Raw genomic sequence first — 21241 nt, 5'->3', positions numbered from 1 at the left:
AGCAATCTAAAGAAATAGCTGCTCAGAGAGTGACCCGTTGGTTGAAAATTTTAAAAATTTAGAAAGACCAGGATCATTACCAGAACTTTGGAAAACAGTCAATGTGAGTTTATTGTTCAAAAGGGGACAGAAGGCGCAAAATTATAGGTCAGTTAGTTTAACATCTATCGTTGCCAGGATGCTAGCATAAATCAGAGAGGAAATAACTAATTCTTCAGGAAAGCTGAATGTAATCAAATCTAGTCAACATGGTTTTATAAAAATGAAATCACATTTGACAAATTTGCTTGAATGCCTTGAGGATGTGCTTCTTCTGGGAGAGCTTATAGAAGGTCAGAGAGGCAGCAATATAAAGAACAGATGTGTGATATTACCACAAATTCAAGTTAATACACTCCTATCTCATGCACACTCTTTTGGAACTACTCTTGGAAAATAATTGCACATGTCTTTTTGAAATAGTTTTGGGCAAATCTATATCTTGTGATTCATATTCTTTAAAATGTGGTCAGTTCTTCACTCATTACAACTAAATATTAGCTGATTTTTCCATCTGCCCTAACCTTCATTGAGGCTAGATGAGTCCTCCTCACCTGTCAACCACAACACAGCATTGGCAAAACATCTGATCATCTCCTTTAACTTTCACTCCAGAGCTCCCATCCTCACGCTAAACAAGGGTGTGATAATACTTCTTTGGTCCAAGTACTTTGGTTAGAGGTTTGAATATTAGTTATTTTATATTATGCACAGTACTGTGTGAAAATCTTTGGCACATGTGTAGCTAGGGTGTCTATGTCTTTTGCACAGTACTATATTTGTCGATGCAGAGCGGAGAGCGAGTTTGTAAATCTGGCAGGAGCAAAGGATGTTGGATACGGTGAGGGTGGAGTGCCTCTGGAGGGGTTTGGGCCAGGTGGCAGAGAAGGAGTGCCACGGGCTGGTGTGGCGTGCATGCAGTCATATCCAGCCCTGAGACAGCAGGCAAGCTAATTTGATTCCAAACAATTGGTTTAATCATTACAGAATGTCTCTCTGGTGCTTCTCGCTCCCTCCCCTTTTCCTAACCATGACTCACCTCTCCCTACCCGCTTCCCACTCTCAGTTCACAAATAAAAACCCGTATCAGAATCAGGTTTATCATAACTCACATATGTCATGAAATGTGATTTTTTTTTGGGTGGGCAGCTGTACAGTGCAATGCATAAAATTGCTACACTACTATGTAAAAGTCCTAGGCACCTTAGCTATATATATATATATATATATACACACACTGAAGACTCTTGCACTGTATATTTTAAAAAATGCTAACAGTGATAGTTGATTTGAAGGTTTTAATCAGATTGCATGGCATAGGGGCATGTGCCTGTAAGTATAATGAACAAATGGTAGCCTAGTAACCACAATTTGAGTTTCCGCAGATAGGTTTTACACTCCATACCCGCCATTGTCAGTGAATCCCAGAAGTCTGAAATAAGTGCTTGAAGATGGGAGGAAACATCTTTGGGTATAAAAGGGAGTTATTAATTTTTAAGTTGAAAAATTGTGGAACTCAGTGCCTTAGTCTTAATTGTTCTAAGTATTGCACATTTTCTCCCTCTTTAAGTGTTACAGCTATGAAACATTTCCCATTTGCAACCTCACCTTTATCATCCGATTAAAACCCATACACCAGCTCAAGTATTTAGCTCCCCCACTGCTGATCTGGTTGGACTTCCCAGCTTCACCTTACACACCAGTCCCACTTCACTCTTTCATAACCTCTGAGTTCTCACCCTCCAGTGGCTCATTAATTTTCAAAGTGCCGAATTAAAACATCGTGTCCTTGTTTATAAACCATTCCCATACCCCTTGCCTGCCCTTTATTATCCACTCATTCACCTTTTCCAGTCTAATATCCGGATCTCTTTCCCTAAAATTTCTCCCTTTTCTCCCCACCTTCAAAAATAATTTCAAAATATATTTAGATTATGAGAACACGCCCAGTGCTCGTTTATTGTCATTTAGAAATGCATGCATGCATTAAGAAATTATACAATGTTCCTCCAGAGTGACATCGCAGAAAAACAGGACAAACCAAAGACTAACACTGACAGAACCACATAATTATAACATGTAGTTATAGCAGTGCAAAGCAATACCATAATTTGATAAAGAGCAGACTATGAGCACGGTAAAAAAAAGTCTCAAAGTCCCCGATTGACTCCCGAGTCCGCGATAGCAGGCGGCAAAAGGGAGAAACTCCCTGCCACAAACCTCCAGGCACCGACAACTGCCGATGCATTGAAAGCACTCAACCACAGCTGACGCTGAGTCCGTCCATCCAAAAACTTTGAGCCTCCGACCAGCCCCTCTGATACAGCCTCCCGAGCACCATCCTCTGCCGAGCGCTTTCGACCTCGCCCTGGCTGCTGAAACAAGCAAAGCCGAGGATTCGGGGCCTTCTCCTCCAGAGTTTCTGGACCACACAGTAGCAGTGACAGTGAAGCGGGCATTTCAGAAGTTTCTCCAGATGTTCCTCCGTACTCTCACGTCTGTCTCCATCAAATCGGATTTTGCACGGTACCCTACTTGACACATAACAAATATCATTCAGTGGAGTTGTCGCGCGCGCTGCGTTGTGCCGCAATCTTCTCCTCCTCCCTCCTGATGATGGAAGAATATATTTCTTCCATCATCAGCACTATTGGCTCTTGCTACTCAGTATCTGCTCCCTCTAAAACATGACTGTTATGAACTTTAAAATCAAATTATTTTGCTTACCATGCTCATGTTTCGTGGTGCCTTCTACCTGGTTGCTGGGGGACTATCTTTGACACAACTTCTGTTCGTGTGCGTGCTGTGTATTAGTGTACTCATGTTTGAGCTGCTAACCTTTCAGTCACATACAGTACTTTATAGAATGGAACCTTCATTATATATCTATATATATCAATGCAAATATCTAATCAGCCAATCATGTGGCAGCAACTTAATGCATAAAAGCATGTAAGCATGGTCAAGAGGTTCAGATCAAACATCAGAACGGGGAAGAAATGTGATGCAAGTGATTTTGGCTGTGGGATGATTTTTGGTGCCAGACAGGGTGGCTTGAGTATCTCACAAACCACTACTCTCCTGGGATTTTCATACACAATGATCTCTAGAGTTTACAGAGAATGGTGTGATAAACCAAAAAAAAAACACCTCCTGAGTGGCAGTTTTGTGGGCAGAAATACCTTGCTAATGAGAGGTCAGAGGAGAATAGCCAGACTGGTTCAAACTGATGAGAACATGACAGTGACTCAAATAATCACACATTATTACAACAGTACTGTGCAGCAGAGTATCTCTGAAAGCACAAAATGTTGAACTTTGAAGTGGATGGGCTGTAGCAGCAGAAGACCATGAACATACCCTGTGGTCACTTTATTAGGTACAGTACCTCCTAATAAAGTGGCCACTGAGTGTATATTTACTAATCTACTTGCTGATTGGCAACACTCAACATCCATGTTACAAACTACTCAAGTATTTAGTTATAAAATGCATTAAATTTCAGGGAAATTCAGTAGACCTCTCTGCAGAAAGGAGTTTGAGCCAGCAACTCTGCCAAGCTTTACTTGAAAGATTACAACTAACTCTGTATGGTGCATGGCTGAGAATATCCTACAATATTTCCATTATGCTTTACAGGAGAGCCGACCTATGATTCCCCATTTCCTGGCTGTACTCTGTATATAAATGATGGGTTCTGCATGTCATCAAGAGTAGCAAAGTGCCTCAGAAATGTGTACCTTGTGTCTGATATTGGCTTAAGACATGCCGTTCCACAAAATTAAACTCTGAACAGATACTTCGTGTTCCACTGACCCAGCACCCGCAGCTGAATAGGGCAGGAGTAGAACGCACTCTTCTGAGGGAGAAAAATAACTCGTGATGTGACTGCAAGCATATCATGGCTTTGCTGCAGTAAGTTGTATTCCCAAGTACAATAAATCTCATTCTCCTCTAGTCAGTTTAGTCCAGGGGATTTTGAATTTTCTTTTGGCTGGGCACCTTAAAAGGGACGTAGGTCTAAATATAAGATGTTCTGCAGAGTCTTGATGAAGGATCCCCGCTTGAAACATTGACTCTTTATTCCTTTCCATAGATACTGCCTGACCTGCTGGGAATGTGGGACTATTGCCTTTGCAGATGTTCTGAAGGGGGTGCAGGTAGAATCTGCATAAAGGGATGTCTTCACATTGTGACTAAATATTAGCCTTCCCTTAAATTCCAGTTTTGAATAAAACAAAATATCCTCGGGGAGCAATTTGCTTCTGCTCCTTGGGCCAAGTATGTGTGGGATCACTGCCTGTCAGTTGTATTAGCCTCTCACATTTCGTTCCACAGTGGGACCAAATCTGTGGGAGGTGATAACAACAGCCAGTTTACAGCGCACTCTCCCAACAAGCTTTTGAACAACTTCTCTTCCCTGTTAAAATTGCCAAACCATTACAAGCTGTGAAATCAGAAGATGTGAAAACAATTAGATCTCCATGTGTTGCCAATATAGTCATGTTGTTTGGACTTTGCACTTGGAGCAGCCTGATCTGAGAAATTGTTATGAGGGAAGTGTGTACATGATAGAGGCACATTCCCAGAGCACTGTTTTATATGCAGTGTAAATTTTTTTCTGAATTTAAGAGTAACTACATCTGTACTTCCTTAGATTTAGTATCTGTGCTTGTAAACTGAAATGACTCCTTGTGATTTAACATCACATGGGAGAAGAGATTTTCTTTTAATTTTTAAAATTCAAATTGTTGCTGGGTGTGGTGTCACGTTGGCTGTTGACTGTGATTATGTGGCACTTTTCTTGGAATTTTTGTTGCTGATTCATTTCTTACGTGACATTAAAGTGAAAGTTAGTATTGGTTTAAAAAAAGCAGGTATGGTATGAAAGACCTCCCCAAGTGAAGCAAGGACCATGCTGCATTACAGTCAGATTTTTTTCCTGTACTTTTTAATTCATAAAATCAGTAGAAAAGTTGGAAGAGGGAAGAAATATTTCATCAATTTTTCAATTCGCTCTCACCTCTGGGATTCGAACAGGAATCACATTCTAGCAATGGATAATCCATTTTGAAGAAATATGTATTTCAAAATGTATATTCAACATATAATGCCTGCAAATTGGTGGTTGTAGATGGGTCATATTCTGCATGGAGGTCGGTGACCAGTTGTGTGCCTCTGGAATCTGTTCTGGGACCCCTTCTCTTCATATTTTTATAAATAAGACCATAAGATATTGGAGCAGAAGTAGGCCATTCGGCCCATCAAGTCTGCTGCACCATTCAATCGTGGGCTTATCCAATTCTTCCAGTCATCCCCACTCCCCTGCCTTCTCCCCATACCCTCTGATGCCCTGGCTAATCAAGAACGTATCTATCTCTGCCTTAAATGCACCCAGTGACTTGGCCTCCACAGCCACTCATGGCAACAAATTCGACAGATTTACCATCCTCTGACTAAAGTAATTTCTCTGCATCTCTGTTCTAAATGGACATCCTTCAATCCTGAAGTTGTTCCCTCTTGTCCTAGACTCCCCTATCATAGGAAATAACTTTGCCATATCTAATCTGTTCAGGCCTTTTAACATTCAGAATCTTTCTATGAGATCTCCCCTCATTCTCCTGAACTCCAGGGAATACAGCCCAAGAGCTGCCAGATGTTCCTCATACGGTAACCCTTTCATTCCTGGAATCATTCTCGTAAATCTTCTGTGAACCCTCTCCAATGTCAGCGTATCTATTCTAAAATAAGGAACCCAAAACTGCACACAATACTCCGTGTGGTCTCACGAGTGCCTTATAGAGCCTCAACATGACATCCCTGTTCTTATATTCTGTACTTCTAGAAATGAATGCCAACATTGCGTTCATCTTCTTCACCACCGACTCAACCTGGAGGTTAACCTTTAGGGTATCCTGCACAAGGACTCCCAAGTCCCTTTGCATCTCTGCATTTTGAATTCTCTGCCCATCTAAATAATAGTCTGCCCATTTATTTCTTCTACTAAAGTGCATGACCATACACTTTCCAACATTGTATTTCATTTGCCACTTATTTGCACATTCCCCTAAACTATCTAATTCTCTCTGCAGGTTCTCTGTTTCCTCAACACTACCCGCTCCTCCACCTATCTTTGTATCATCGGCAAATATAGCCACAAATCCATTAATACCATAGTCCAAATCATTGACGTACATTGTAAAAAGCAGCAGTCCCAACACTGACCCCTGTGGAACTCCACAGGTAACCGGCAGCCAGCCAGAATAGGATCTCTTTATTCCCACTCTCTGTTTTCTGCTGACCAGCCAATGCTCCACCCATGCTAGTAACTCCCCTGTAATTCCATGGGCTCTTATCTTGCTAAGTAAGCAGCCTCATGTGCGGCATCTTGTCAAAGGCTTTCTGAAAATCCAAATACACCACAACTACTGCATTTCCTTTGTCTACCCTACTTATAATTTCCTCAAAAAATTGCACTAGGTTAGTCAGGCAGGATTTACCTTTCAGGAAACCATGCCAGCTTTGGCTTATCTTGTCTTGTGCCTCCAGGTACTCTGTAATCTCATCCCTAACAATCGACTCCAACAACTTTCCAACCACTGATGTCAGACTAATAGGTCTATCGTTTCCTTTCTGCTGCCTCCCACCCTTCTTAAATAGCAGAATAACATTTGCAATGCCAGAATTTATCGATTTTTGAAAGATCATTGTTAATGCCTTCTCAATCTCTCCAGCTACTTTCTTCAGAACCTGAGGGTGCATTCCGTCAGGTCCAGGAGATTTATTCACCCTCAGACCAGTAAGCTTCCTGAGCACCTTCTCAGTTGTAATTTTCACTGCACATACTTCACTTCCCTGACACTCTTGAATGTCCGGGATACTGCAGATGTCTTCCATTGTGAAGACTGATGCAAAATACATAGTCAGTTCCTCTGCCATCTCTGCGTCTTCCATTACAATATCTCCAGCATCATTCTCTATCGGTCTTCTATCTACCCTCAACTCTGTTTTACCCTTTATCTTCTTTGACATTAGTTGCCAGCTTCCTTTAATAATTCATCTTTTCCTTCTGAAAGTTTTTAAAAGCTTCCCAATCTTCTATCTTCCTACTAGCTTTGATTTCCTTGTATGCCCTCTTTTTTGTTTGTACTTTGGCTCTGACTTCAATTGTCAGCCATGGTAGTGTCCTTCTTCCATTCAAAAATTTCTTCTTATTTGGAATATATCTGTTTGGCACTTCCCTCATTTTTCGCAGAAACTCCAGCCATTGCTGCTCTGCTGTCCTTCCTGCTAGTGTCTTTTTCCAGTCAACCTTGGCCAGTTCCCCTCTAATGCCATTGTAATTTCCTTTATTTCACTGAAATACTAACACAATAGAATTTAGTTTCTCCTTCTCAAATTTCAAAGTGAACTCAATCATATTGTGATCACTATTCTCCAAAGGTTCCTTAAAGTTAAGCTCTCTTATCACCTCTGGATCATTTCACAACACCCAATCCAACACAGCCGATCCCCTAGTGGGTTCAACAGCAAGCTGTTCTAAAATGTCATCCCTTAGACATTCTACACATTCTCTATCTTGAGGTCTAGTACAGGCCTGGTTTTCCCAATCCACTTTCATGTTAAAATCCCCAATGATTATCATGACATTGCCCTTCTGACGTGCTTTTTTCTAATCTCCTGCTGTAATTTGTAATCCACATACCAGCTGCTGTTTGGAGGCCTGTATACAACTGTCATTAGGGTCCTTTTACTCTTGCCATTTCTTATCTCAACCCATAGAGACTCTACACCTTCCAATCCTATGTCATCACTTTCTAATGATTTAATATTATTTCCTATACACAGGGCCACACCACCCCCTCTGCCTACTAACCTACGTTTCTGATACACCATATATCCTTGAACATTCAGCTCCCAATGGCAGCCATCCTTTAGCCAAGTTTCAGAGATGGCCACAACGTCATACTTGCTAATCTATAGCTGAATTTCAAGATCGTCCATTTTATTTCTTATGCTGTGTGCATTCAAATATAACATTTTCAGTCCAGTATTTATTGCTTTCTGTTTTAACTGCACCATACCTCTATTGCCCTGTAACTCATCCCACTGGCTGTGATTATGCCTCATCTCCTGCCTGTCCTTTCTATCATCTCTATTGCACGCTATCCATGATTTATTTCTGTTTTCTCCTTCCTCAGCCCTATCACTCTTGTTCCCATCCCCTGCCAAATTAATTTAACCCCTCCCTAACAGCTCTATTAAACCTGCCTGCTAGGATATTGGACCCCTTTGGGTTCAAGTGTATCTATCCTTTTTGTACAGGTCATACCTCCCCCAGAAGAGGCCCCAGTGATCCAGGAGCCCAAAGCCTTGCCCCCTACACTAGCCTCTCAGCTAAGTGACCTGGATGAGGAAGTGGAGGGATGGGTTAGTAAATTTGCTGATGACACAAAGGTTGGGGGTGTTGTGGATAGTGTGGAGGGCTGTCATAGGTTACAGTGGGACATCGATTGGATGCAAAACTGGGCTGAGAAGTGGCAGATGGAGGTCAACCCAGATAAGGGTGAGGTGGTTCATTTTGGTAGGTCAAATATGAAGGCAGAATATAGTATTAATGGTAAGACTCTCAGTGTGGAGGATCAGAGGGATCTTGGGGTCCGAGTCTATAGGACACCCAAAGCTGCTGAGCAGGTAGACTCTGTGGTTAAGAAGGCATACAGTGCATTGACCTTCATCAACCGTGGGATTGAGATCAAGAGCTGAGAAATAATGTTACAGCTATATGGAACCCTGGTCAGACCCCACTTGGAGTACTGTGCTCAGTTATGGTCACCTCACTACAGAAAGGATGTGGAAACTATAGATTGGGTGAAGAGGAGATTTACAAGGATGTTGCCTGGATTGGGGAGCATGCCTTATGAGAATAGGTTGAGTGAACTCGGCCTTTTCTCCTTGGAGCAACGGAGGATGAGAGGTGACCTGATAGAGATGTATAAGGTGATGAGAGACCTTGTTCGTGTGGATAGTCAGAGTAGTTTTTCCCAGGGCTGAAATGGCTAACACGAGAGGACACGGTTTTAGAGTGCTTGGAAGTAGGTGCAGAGGAGATGTTGGGGTAAGTTTTTTACGCAGCGAGTGGTGAGTGTGTGGACTGGGCTGCCGGCGACGGTGGTGGAAGCAGATACAATAGGGTCTTTTAAGAGACTCTTGGACAAGTATAGGGAGCTCAGAAAAATAGAGGGCCATGGGTAACCTGAGGTAATTTCTAAAGTAAGTACATGTTCGTCAGAGCATTGTGGGCTGAAGAGACTGTATTGTGCTGTAGGGTTTCTATGTTTCTATAGGCTTCACTGAAAGAAGAGTGGAAAAGCTGTATTCAGCTTGAGTTAGTTCACAGAGAAGATGTAGATTTGATGTTGCCACTACAGAAAAATTTCCTTACAAGGCAAGATTGGATAGTCTGGGGTTGTTTTATTAAGAACTAATAAAGTTGAGGGTGGTCGTGATTGATATCCATAGATAACATGAGGGTCTTGGATAGAAAAGACCTGTTACTCTGAGCAGAAGGGTTAAAACCAAAAAGTATAGATTTAAAGTAGGAGGACTAGAATATATGATGGCAGGAATGTGGAGCTCATTTCTTTTAAAATGTACTTGGCTCTGTGTAGGAACAGCTGTGGCCCACAGACCTAAAGACCAAGGGCTGGAAACTGAGATTAGACTGAGAAACTCTTTCCCACCTGGGGCCAAATGATCACCTTGTGTGGTATAGATTTTCTAAAACTCAAATGCCAACTAATTTTGCATTGTATATTAATACAAAGTCTGTGCTAGCAGAAGAGTGACTTTCTGACCTCCAATAAGTGCCTGGAATGTTTATTTGATCATTTGAAAGACCTCTGAAATCAGCAGGATTGCTATTTAAACAGTACTGATTATGGTACTATTAGAAATTTATATAACACTTTTCCTTCCTGTTTGCTGTTCTGTTGGGAAAAGCTGTTGGTTTATTCGGGCAAGGCTTGGGAGTAAAATAAACACACGTAAATGCCATTTGTTTCAAAGGCCTCAGCAGGCTGGTGTTTCTAATGGGGGAAACGACAACAAACAGTGCTTGCACATTGAACCAAATTGTTGAAAAACAAACGCAGGTTTAATTGGAGAGAGAACAATCCTTCTAGGATTTAAATGGTACCAGCCTCAGTACTGCACCAGTACAGGGTGACAAACAAGAGAAAATCTGCAGATGCTGGAAATCTGAGCAACACACACAAAATGCTGGAGGAACTCAGCAGGCCAGGCAGCATCTATGGGAAAAAAAGTACAGTCGACGTTTCGCTCTGAAACCCTCCTGTATGACTGGAAAGAAAAAGTTGAAGGGTAGATTTAAAAGATGGGGGAGGGGAGAGAGAGAAACACCAAGTGATAGGTGAAACCCTTTCCCTATCTCACTTTATCTCATTGCCCGCCCATCGCCTCCCTTGAGTGCTCCTCCTCCCTTTTCCTTTCCTCCATGGCCTTCTGTCTCTTTCACCAATCAACTTCCCAGCTCTTTACTTCATCCCACCCCCTCCAGGTTTGACCGATCACCTGGAGTTCCTCTCTCTGTCCTCCCCCACCTTTTAAATCCACTCCTCAGCTTTTTCTCTCCAGTTCTGCCGAAGGGTTTCAGCCCAAAACATCAACTGTAGATGCTGCCTGGCCTGCTGAGTTCCCTCAGCATTTTGTGTGCAGTGCAGGGTGACTTTTGCTGCCATATGATTGATTGCATGCAGAATGTCCTTGGAGCACGTGTGTGGAAAAGGTGAATTTATACAATTCTTTTTCCGGAAGAAATGCATACATTCAAAATGTCACTCCTGTATCAATAAACTGCTGAGGCAAATCCTGTAATTGTAAGATAACTCAACAAATCTCAGGTTATCTAGCTACGAAAATGCTATGTCTTAATTGCAGTGTACCTGTTTGGCTTCACTTAGTCTCATTAATTTGAGAGTGGACTAATTATTTTGAATGTATTAAATGGAGAAGTTTAGGAACAGGTACATATTGTACTCTTGCAGTTAAAAACAAACTGTTGGAGGAACTCTGGCTGCGTCTTTTGGGGGCAATGAACATTTCAGGTTGAGGCTCATCTGGACCGTAAGTGGTACTGCACTACCCTCAGAATGTTTTATGTTACCAAGCTGAAATTAAGATGAAATTTTGTTTGCATCCTTTAGATGTGATGCACGTGTTTATTATATTTGCTCTACAATAATTTTTTTCTCTTATTGTAGGTACTCTCATTCACTTACTTCCTGCAGCTAGACTTACACAGTTTTCAGAGATGTGAACACACAAGAGGAAATCTGAAGTTTGTTTCTGTCTGAAGCAAATCCTCACAGTTCTTGGACATGGCCTCATTGGCAGCAACCTTCCAATCAGAAGACTGAAGCATAGTAAAAGAAAGTGAAGCTCATGTTGCTGAAATTTATGATCCATTTACATAATGAACTTTGATCACACATAATTGGTTTGAATGTTGTCGGTGAAGCCTGTAAAATTCGAAGAAGCTGTGCAGTGGCATGTGTTTTCTGTAACGCCACCACACCCAGTCTTTACCCTGTTTGATGCATAACAGAATGAAGGGAGTGATGGCTGATAACCTGGACCTCAGTTTCCTCACAGAAGATGAGTATCAGGCAGTCCTGAAGGTAGTTCAGAGGGATTCTGAGCTCAAGCAAAAGGACAGTGAACGGATTAGGTGAGATCTTTGATTTTATTTAGTAGTAGTTTGCTGACGACTCCTCCAAGCTGTATTGTTGATCCCACACCTATATTACAAGTATAAGCTTGCTATCTCTGCAGAACGCCTACCGACTTCTAGATAAGTTACCGTTGACCTCAAATGACTGTGTATCTGTCACTCCTTCCAAACGAGGCATGAAAGCACTGCAGCTGAAATACCTTCATATAATCACTACCTTGGTAATGTAATCTTTAGTTTGTCAGTTTTCTAAACTTATTGTGAATCTTCAATCCATGGAAATGAATTTTATCAAAAGGAACAAATTTTGCTGGCAGGTTACAGCAACCATTTTTTAAAGTGTGTATCAACCATCTCTGGTTAAGCATCTTCATTCACCTGTCTCTGTACAGCATCATGTGATTTGTTTCCTGATGAGTTATTTGGTTGTCAGCAAGAAGACCAACTCTTAAACATTTTCAGTACAAGAGGTAATTTTGGCACATTGTACCAATAACAGTTGCTGCAGTAAGGGTTACTCACAAAATGTTCCCATTTCATATTCTTTATTTGATGATGTCCACATATTAATCTGGTGGTATACTTATAATTTTTAGACAATAGACAATAGGTGCAGGAGTAGGCCCTTTGAGCCAGCACCACCATTCACTGTGATCATGGCTGATCATCCACAATCAGCATCCAGTTCCTGCCTTATCCCCATAACCTTTGATTCCACTATCTTTAAGAGCTCTATCCATCTCTTTCTTGAAAGCATCCAGAGACTTGGCCTCCACAGCCTTCTGGGGCAGAGCATTCCATATATCCACCACTCTCTGGGTGAAAAAGTTTTTCCTCAACTCCGTTCTAAATGGCCTATCCCTAATTCTTAAACTGCGGCCTCTGGTTCTGGACTCACCCATCAGCGGGAACATGCTTCCTGCCTCCAGCGTGTCCAATCCCTTAATAATCTTATATGTTTCAATAAGATCCCCTCTCAGCCTTCTAAATTCCAGAGTATACAAGCCCAGTCGCTCCAATCTAAGCTTACAACTAAGGTTTCAAAGGTAGAGAAATGTATATAATATGCATCCTGAAATGCTTTTTCTTCTGCGAAAACAGAGGAGTACCCCTAAAGAATGAACGACAGTACAATGTTAGAACCCCAAAATTCTCCCTCCCAGCTCCCCTCCCACCCGTGTGTAAGCAGCAGCAAGCAACAATCCTCCCTCTCCCCACCAGCAAATAAAAAAACATCAGCACCCACCACCGAGCACTCAAACGTGCAGCAAAGCAACAGCAAGGACACAGGCTTGCAGTACCCCAAAGACTACTTGTTCACCCAGTATTCGACATACCACAGGCTCTCTCTTTCCCTAATAAGGGAGAAAGGGGTGTCTCCGTTTCACAGCGAGAGGCGAGACATTAGAAACAACTCGCTGGTTTACGATGTTAAAAGTCCATTGCGTCGCTTTTTCCAAGCTCTGTGTCCAAAAATCTCGGGTCTCTGGGCACACGGCTGTCGATCTTCCGATTTCCATGACATACTGATCTCCAGCCCGGACACCGACCTTCAATCTGACTGTCTCCAGGACCATGAAATCTCGGGCCTTTGAAGGCAAGCAAAGCTCTTAGGCCGTGCCCTTGGCATGTTGAATGACAGCCAGTTGTGAAACCCCGAGAGCAGGTCCCATTCCCACAAAGAACCAAAGTCAACTTGTAACTCCAGGCGCTGTTGACTCTCCTAAGCTCCTCCTCCTTAAGGGTACGTGATGCTACGTTGTGCTACAGCTTACAGTGTTGTGGAAAGTGGTGTATATTTCCAATGCTGGGTAATTACAACGCAGATGTTATGAATCAGAAGTGATTCAGATCTAAGACCATAAGACAAAGGAGCAGAATTGGGTCATTTTGCCCATTGAGTCTGCTCCGCTATTTGAACATGACTTGTTTATTTTCCCTCTCAACGTCAGTCTCCTGCCTTGTCCCCGTAATTTTTGACTCCCTTATGACATCAAGGTAACTAGTGTACACTTATGGTGTTGATGATTAATTGATTATCACACTAATTGTAATGATGTTTTTTGTGCCAGAAACTACCTCTTACTCTATTTCACTGCACCTTCCTCTCTTTTCCCAGCCCTGAGGTAAATTTCCCGACTTGACTAGAAGGCTACATGACTGAATGTAGTTTCTGATGTGAGGTAACATGATGTTTAGCTGCAAACTCTCTGCACTTTCTCTAGGACGGTACAGCAATCCATTCAAGATGAAAAGCAAAGGAAACTTGTTACTGGACAGTGGTTCGATGAGGTTAAAGCAAAACGATACAGAGATGCTTTACTTGGAGTGGATTTGATCAAGGCCTCGATAAGAAGAGAAAGTCTCATTAAGCATGGTAAGTTATTTCTCATTCATTAAATGGTTAAATCACCAGAGCAATCTTACTTTGTGCAAATAGGACCAACAACGCATTTGATGTAATATTATATTCCATGAATTATGCATTTTGAAATTTATTCTCCACTTGGAATGGTTATCATGTGTTCATGAAGGAATGATCAGCGCATCTTAAATTGTTAAGGGCTTTTGAATTGTATAAGCTGGCCGTTTCCTGGAAGAGAGAATATAACCATCCTTGAACGTAGCTTTGCCAAATACCAAATGGTCAAGATCTTGATGATGTTTTAGGTAAATTAACTTTACCATGAGCCCAATCACTACATGCAGTTGGATGCTTTATGGAGATCTGTATGGGGACTACTGGGTGTGAGCAGTAATGTCATTTGGAGCAAAGGTATAGAAAACTACTGAAGGAACTCAGTGGTTCAAGCAGCATTTGTGGAGGCAGAGAGATGATCAATGTTTCAGGTCAAGAGCCTGCATCAGGAGAGTGAAGGTATGGCATTTACGAAAATGCCTCATCAACAGAACCCTGTTTCTGTTTGACCAGATGCCGAGCACTGATATTTCACATAATCAGAATCAGAAGGGATTAACGTGAAGTAAGTGCATTAAATTGCAAACAATAGGGAAATGGACCGAGATGGGATGGAAGACTAGGGCAACATCAAACTGGGAGTCCACCTTTTATGAAGTTTGGTTTCTTTTGGGGGTGGGTGATGAGGGAATTGCTTCTTAAGTTGAACTTTTGTGGTCTCTTTGGCAATATGATCTGGACCCTCAAATACTGGATGTTAGATGTTCGGTGTATATGTATTGGCATTAAGTACATTTCTGCTTAAATTTAAACATTGTTTCATTAAATCAAAAGTGGATTCCCTTATACTATTTGCGCACTTCATGATGTTTATATTGCAATGTTTTTAAAATTGTACACCCACTTTTCATAATTAAGGCATTAGCTTTGAGAATGAGATCTATACTCAGCTCTGTGAATTTTATCTCCAATTGCTGTCATGAAGGTATTGAATAAGCTTGAACCAGTATGCCTTATTTCCAATGTTCTGGAAGCTTTGGATCACAGTTTTGCAGACACGCACAATTCTCCTCTGTCAGGGTACACATGGCAACAAGACAGGCCAGACCTGTTGGGCAGCATTTTGCAAACAGTGAAGCATCAGTTCACAGTTGTTTTATGTGTTTTTCAGCCCAACTTTAATGGCATTGCCTCTTTCTTCAAATCAGGGGTCAGAAATGAGAATCAATTAAACTCGTGCATAATTGCAATATTGCTGCCTGTTCATTTATAGGATATCTGAAAGGACTGGGGCTCTGGAGGTCATTGAATGGGGATCTGAAGGCAATTCTGTGGAACTAAGTTTAGAAAAACTTTTCTTTGTTCTTTAATATAGATTGTGTAAGTTGGGTCCCAGCCAGTGTTCCAGATGTTGCAACGGGCTTTGAAATTTGTTCCCACAGCTCTGAGAAAAGTGCGGTTACTTGAAAATATGCGCAACCTGGAACAGAATGAGATTGTACTGCTGAAACCCAGTGGAAGTTTGACTCCTACATTTCTATTGGGATTCATTGTCAGCACTAAAAATGCAATTCTGTAAAGAAATTTGCCCTAGTGACATCTGCAATAAACCCATGCCCACTTTTGCATTACAGTGTGATTTTTTTATCAAAGCCTCTGGTTTTTTAAAAAAACTTTGTTTACTTCTCAGTAGCACTCTAAGGTGTAGACGAAAAGGAGACAATTTCACTGATTTTTTTGCTTCAGTATGAAGGATGAGAAACAATCAACATTATAGGCTTCCCCTAAGCTCAGACACATAAAGACTGTTGCAGGTACGGGATTTTCACTCCAAGTAGAACCTTTAAAGCCCCCTTCCAGCAAGTAGGGCTGATCAGTGATAGGTAACGTTAAAGTGCCAGGCAGTGACTATCTGCAACAATGGCAAGTCGAGCTAATGGCACAAAAAGTGTTGCTTCAAGAGCAGGTCACAGGCTTGGTATCTTACCTTGAGTGATCCACCTCCTTGCCCCACTCCTCTACCCCAATTCCTCTCCTCGATCTATATGGCATTAAAATATTCTCTACTTAGCACTGCAGTAATACCCAAACCACTCAATGCAATTCAGGACAAAATGGCCCATTTAATTTGTACCCCATCCATCACCCTTTTCACTCCCACCACCAGTGTGAAATATACTTCTAAGAGTGTACCGCCTATCAAAGGCGTTAAAGTTCCTCACCTGGGATTCCACAACATCTGCAGTATCCTTGACCAAGGGCAGGGGTAGCAGGCACATGGGAAAACCACCACCAGCAGGTTCCCATTCAAGTGCCGCTCAATCCTGCTTTGGAGATAAGCTGTCACTGCTGGTCTATATCCTGGAACTCTCTACCCAACGCTGTGAAGGTGCCTCTGCCAGAGGGGCCGCATCAGCTCAAAGCAGCAGTGGTCTGCTCATGGAGCAGTTCAGTAGAATCTGCTGCTCTTTCCTTAGGGAGCCTTGAAGACAACCCTGCAGCTCACTGGTTGATTTGTGCTCAAGAGTTGTTCTTCTGCACAGACTTTGCCATGGGGGACAGGTAATGTGGCATGGTCTAGCTCAGAGGTTCTCAACCTGGGGTCCAGTAACTCCTTGGCTAATGGTAGGGGTCCATAAGCAAGGTTGGGAGCCCCTGGTCTAACTGGAAGGAATGTTCCATCGGAACACAACCAGACACATCCTTCACGATCATGGTAGAATAACGTTTGGTTCATCCAGCACAAAATTCTTTCATGAGGCTCTGCTGACCAATTAAAAATGACCTTTTACATCAATATGTAATACCATATACCATGTACACCTGGGAAAAATCTCTCCAATCACCTAGAAATGTCTGGTTGGAGAGTTTAGAGCAGTTTTAACATCTTTTTCCTGCTTGAAAATAATACTTTGGAAAGCTTATTTGAGCATGTAGCCATGCCAATGCAAATATTAACTAATTCCCTATTATTTGATTGGTTTATGTTTCTGTGGGAATCAGATGACTTCTCTGAAACTGGAATGGAGGAAGTGAAATCCTGAGATGGATTTTCACCACGGAATTGACACAGATTCAGGATTTATACTTTATACTTTATTGTCGCCAAACAATTGATACTAGAGCGTACAATCATCACAGCGATATTTGATTCCGCGCTTCCCGCTCCCTGGATTACAAATCGATAGTAAATATTAAAAATTTAAATTATAAATCATAAATAGAAAATAGAAAATGGAAAGTAAGGTAATGCAAAAAAACCGAGAGGCAGGTCCGGATATTTGGAGGGTGCGGCCCAGATCCGGGTTAGGATCTTTACTGATTAATCTCATGTTGCATTGATTAACTAATTTTTAAATTACAGTACAGTACTGTGCGTGCACACACACACATACATATACATATCTAGGGTGCCTAAGACTTTTGCACAGTACTATAGTAATTTTACATATTGCATTGTATAGCTGCAGCAAAAAAAACTAATTTCATGGCATAGGTGAGTGATGATAAATCTGATTCTGATATGGATCTATATTGTGGACCCATCAAATCAAAAGACCTTGCCTGAATTGTCAGTGCTGGGTACAACTGCACCCGTGTCACCCTCCAACCCTGGCACCCCTTCTCCGCCACCTGTCCCACAATGCTCCGTCCTCACTCTTCAGAATCAGGTTTACTATCACCGGCATGTGACGTGAAATTTGTGAACTTAGCAGCAGCAGTTCAATGCAATACGTAATCTAGCAGAGAGAAACAAAAAAAAATAATAAATAAAATAAAACATAATAAATAAACAAGTAAATCAATTATTTATACTGAATAGAGTTTAAAAAAGTGCAAAAACAGAAATACTGTACTGTGTATTTTTTTAAAAAGTGAGGTAGTGTCCAAAGCTTCAACGTCAATTTAGGAATCGGATGGCAGAGGGGAAGAAGCTGTTCCTGAATCACTGAGTGTGTGCCTTCAGGCTTCTGTACTTCCTACCAGATGGTAACAGTGAGAAAACGGCATGCCCTGGGTGCTGGAGGTCCTTAATAATGGATGCTGCCTTTCTGAGACACCGCTCCTTGAAGATGTCCTGGGTACTTTGTAGGCTGGTGCCCAAGATGGAGCTGACTAGATTTACAACCCTCTGCAGCTTCTTTTGGACCTGTGCAGTAGCCCCTCCATACCAGACAGTGATGCAGCCTGTCAGAATGCTCACCATGGTACAACTATAGAAGTTTTTGAGTGTGTTTGTTGACATGCCAACTCTCTTCAAACTCCTAATGAAGTATAGCCACTGTCTTGTCTTCTTTATAACTGCATCGATATGTTGGGGCCAGGTTAGATCCTCAGAGGTCTTGACACCCAGGAACTTGAAGCTGCTCACTCTCTCCTCTTCTGATCCCTCTTTGAGGATTGGTATGTGCATCTTACTGATGTTGAGTGCCAGATTGTTGCTGCGGCACCACTCAACTAGTTGGCATACAGTATCTCACTCCTGTATGCCCTCGCAACATCCTTTCCTCCCACCAGATTTACACTCTCACTCCATGTTGATAAATACATACTGTGTAAAAGCCTTAGGCACCCTAGCTATGTATATGTGCAGTACTTTATGTTTCATATAGAATAAGGGCATTGTTGGCAAAGATTGCAATTATTGCCTATGTAACATTGCTCTTAATTAGGCACTGGCCTTCTGCTTTCTCCAAGCAATTTTATTGAAGTTATTCCAAAGGCACAATTGTACAGCAAATTCCAAGATCTAGAACTCAGCAACCTATCTTTCTGATACACCGTATATTCTTGGACGTTCAGCTCCCAATGGCAGCCATCCTTTAGCCAAGTTTCAGAGATGGCCACAACTATAAACTTGCCAATTTGTTGCTGAATTTCAAGATTGTCCATTTTATTTCTTCTGCTGGTGCATTCAAATATAACAGTTTCAGTCCAGTATTTGTTGCTTTCTGTTTTAGCTGCATCACACCTCTATTGCCCTGTAAATCATCCCACTGACTGTGATTATGCCTCATCTCCTGCCTTTCCTTTCTATCATCTCTGTTGCACACTATCTTTGGTTTATTTCTGTTTTTCCCTTCTTCAGCCCTATCACTCTGGTTCCCATCCCCCTGCCAAATTAATTTAAACCCTCCCTACAGCGCTATTAAACCTGCCTGCTAGGATATTGGACCCCTTTGGGTTCAGGTGTAACCTGAACTTTTTGTACAGGTCATACCTCCCCCAGAAGAAGCCCCAGCTCACTAACAATCAACACTGGCACACTTCAGGGGTGTATGCTTAGTCTACTGCTCTACTCTCTCTACACCCATGACCGTGTGGCTAGGCACAGCTCAAATGCCATCTATACATTTTCTGAAGATACAGCCATTGTTGGCAGAATCTCAGAAGGTGCCAGGAGGGCATACAGGAGTGAGGTGTACCAGCAAGTTGAGAGATGTAGCAACAATCTTTCACTCAACGTTAGTAAGACCAAATAGCTGATTGTGGACTTTAGCAAGGATAGACTGCGGGAACACAGACCAATCCTCATAGAGGGATAGGAAGTGGAGAGAGTGAGCAATTTCAACTTCCTGGGTGTCAATATCTCTGAGGACTAACCTAGTCACAACATATTGATGCAGCTATAAAGAAGGCAAGACAGTGGCTATATTTCATTAGGAGTCTGAGGAGATTTGGTTTGTCACCTAAACCACTTGAAAACTTCTACAGATGTACTATGGAGAGCATTCTGACTGGCTGCATCACTGTCTGGTATGGGGGGGGGGGATTGTGGCGTCTACTGCACAGGGTTAAAGTAAGTTGCAGAAAGTTGTAAAATTAACCGGCACCATCATCATGGGTACTAGCCTCTGTAGTATTTAAAACATTTTCAAGGAGCAGTGCCTCAGAAAGATGGTATCCATGATAAGGATCCTCATCACCCTTGACATGCCCTCTGAGTTTATAACACTGAGGAATCTAAAATTGCTGACCATTTCCACCTCTGATCCTCTGATGAGGACTGGTTTATGGATCTCCACAATTCCAGTGCTGTCTAATTTTCCACCTTGTACCATTTCAAACCTTACTTATTGAGATATAGCATGGAATAGGCCCTTCCAGCCCTTCAAGCCTAATTTAATCCTAGCCTAGTCACGGTACAATTTAAAACAACCAATTAACCTACCAACTGGTATGTCTTTGGACTGTGAACCCGGAGTAAACCCATGTCGTCGTAGGGAGAACGTACAAACTCCTTACAGGCAGCGGTGGGAATTGAACCTGGGTGGTTGGTACTGTAAAGCATTGTACTAACCACTATGCTATCGTGCCATCTTAAATTAACCTTGTCAGCTATTGTTTTTCTGTACCACAACTTGATGGTTCATGCTCACCTAACACTTTTACTCCAGGGACTGCAATGTCTCAAGTTTATATTTAAAATGCACACTCCTGCTGGTTTTCTCCAAAGTTTCCACTCAACCCCCCCGCCCCCCCCCCCCACTAATTACTGCTCCATTGCTGCATCTCCTGGAACTATTTAGCTTCTTGCACATCCTTATTTTTCTTATTGCTCAACCAATGGCAACTGTTGCCCAGGTTATTCTGACTTTGTGCTCTGGAATCCCCTCTCTGAATTCTTCCACCTCTCTCAACGCTTTTATGCCCTTCTTAAACTTAATCTTTCAACCAAGCTTTCGTTCACCTGTGCTGGTATCTCTGTGTGGCTTGATGTTCAATTTTGTTTGATACTCTTGTCAAGCTCCTTTTTTAAAAGTAAGTTGTTTTAATAGTTTGTGATGATGACTGAGTACATGTATTTGTAATGTTTATAAAGCCTCAGCACCAGTATTCTTCTTTAAAATTCCTTTATACTCATTGGGAACTAGGTTCCTATCACCTGCTTTATACAAAAATGCAGATGGCTTTTGTCTGTCTGACTAGGCTGATTAGAATGCAGCTTTTGAAAATTTATTTATTTGGCAATACAGCAAGGATTGGGCACTTCCGGGCCTTTGAGCCCCGCTGCCCCAGCAACCGAATCA

General features: G+C 42.0%; 1 protein-coding gene across 4 annotated transcripts in view; it reads left to right on the top strand.

Annotated features, from left to right (window-relative positions):
* LOC140204240 (synaptotagmin-like protein 2) overlaps nucleotides 1-21241 on the top strand; it is a 115165-nt gene that overhangs the window by 29469 nt on the left and 64455 nt on the right. For all 4 annotated transcript variants that reach the window (XM_072270786.1, XM_072270783.1, XM_072270784.1 and 1 more), the window contains exons 2-3: nucleotides 11322-11788; nucleotides 14017-14168. In XM_072270786.1, the coding sequence (XP_072126887.1) occupies nucleotides 11655-11788; nucleotides 14017-14168 (286 nt within the window). In that variant the 5' untranslated portion in view covers nucleotides 11322-11654. The remainder of the gene's footprint in view (nucleotides 1-11321; nucleotides 11789-14016; nucleotides 14169-21241) is intronic.

Source organism: Mobula birostris, chromosome 10 (genome assembly GCF_030028105.1).
Source record: "Mobula birostris isolate sMobBir1 chromosome 10, sMobBir1.hap1, whole genome shotgun sequence".
NCBI classification, from domain to species: domain Eukaryota; kingdom Metazoa; phylum Chordata; class Chondrichthyes; order Myliobatiformes; family Myliobatidae; genus Mobula; species Mobula birostris.
This window is presented reverse-complemented; position numbering and strand designations above follow the sequence as displayed.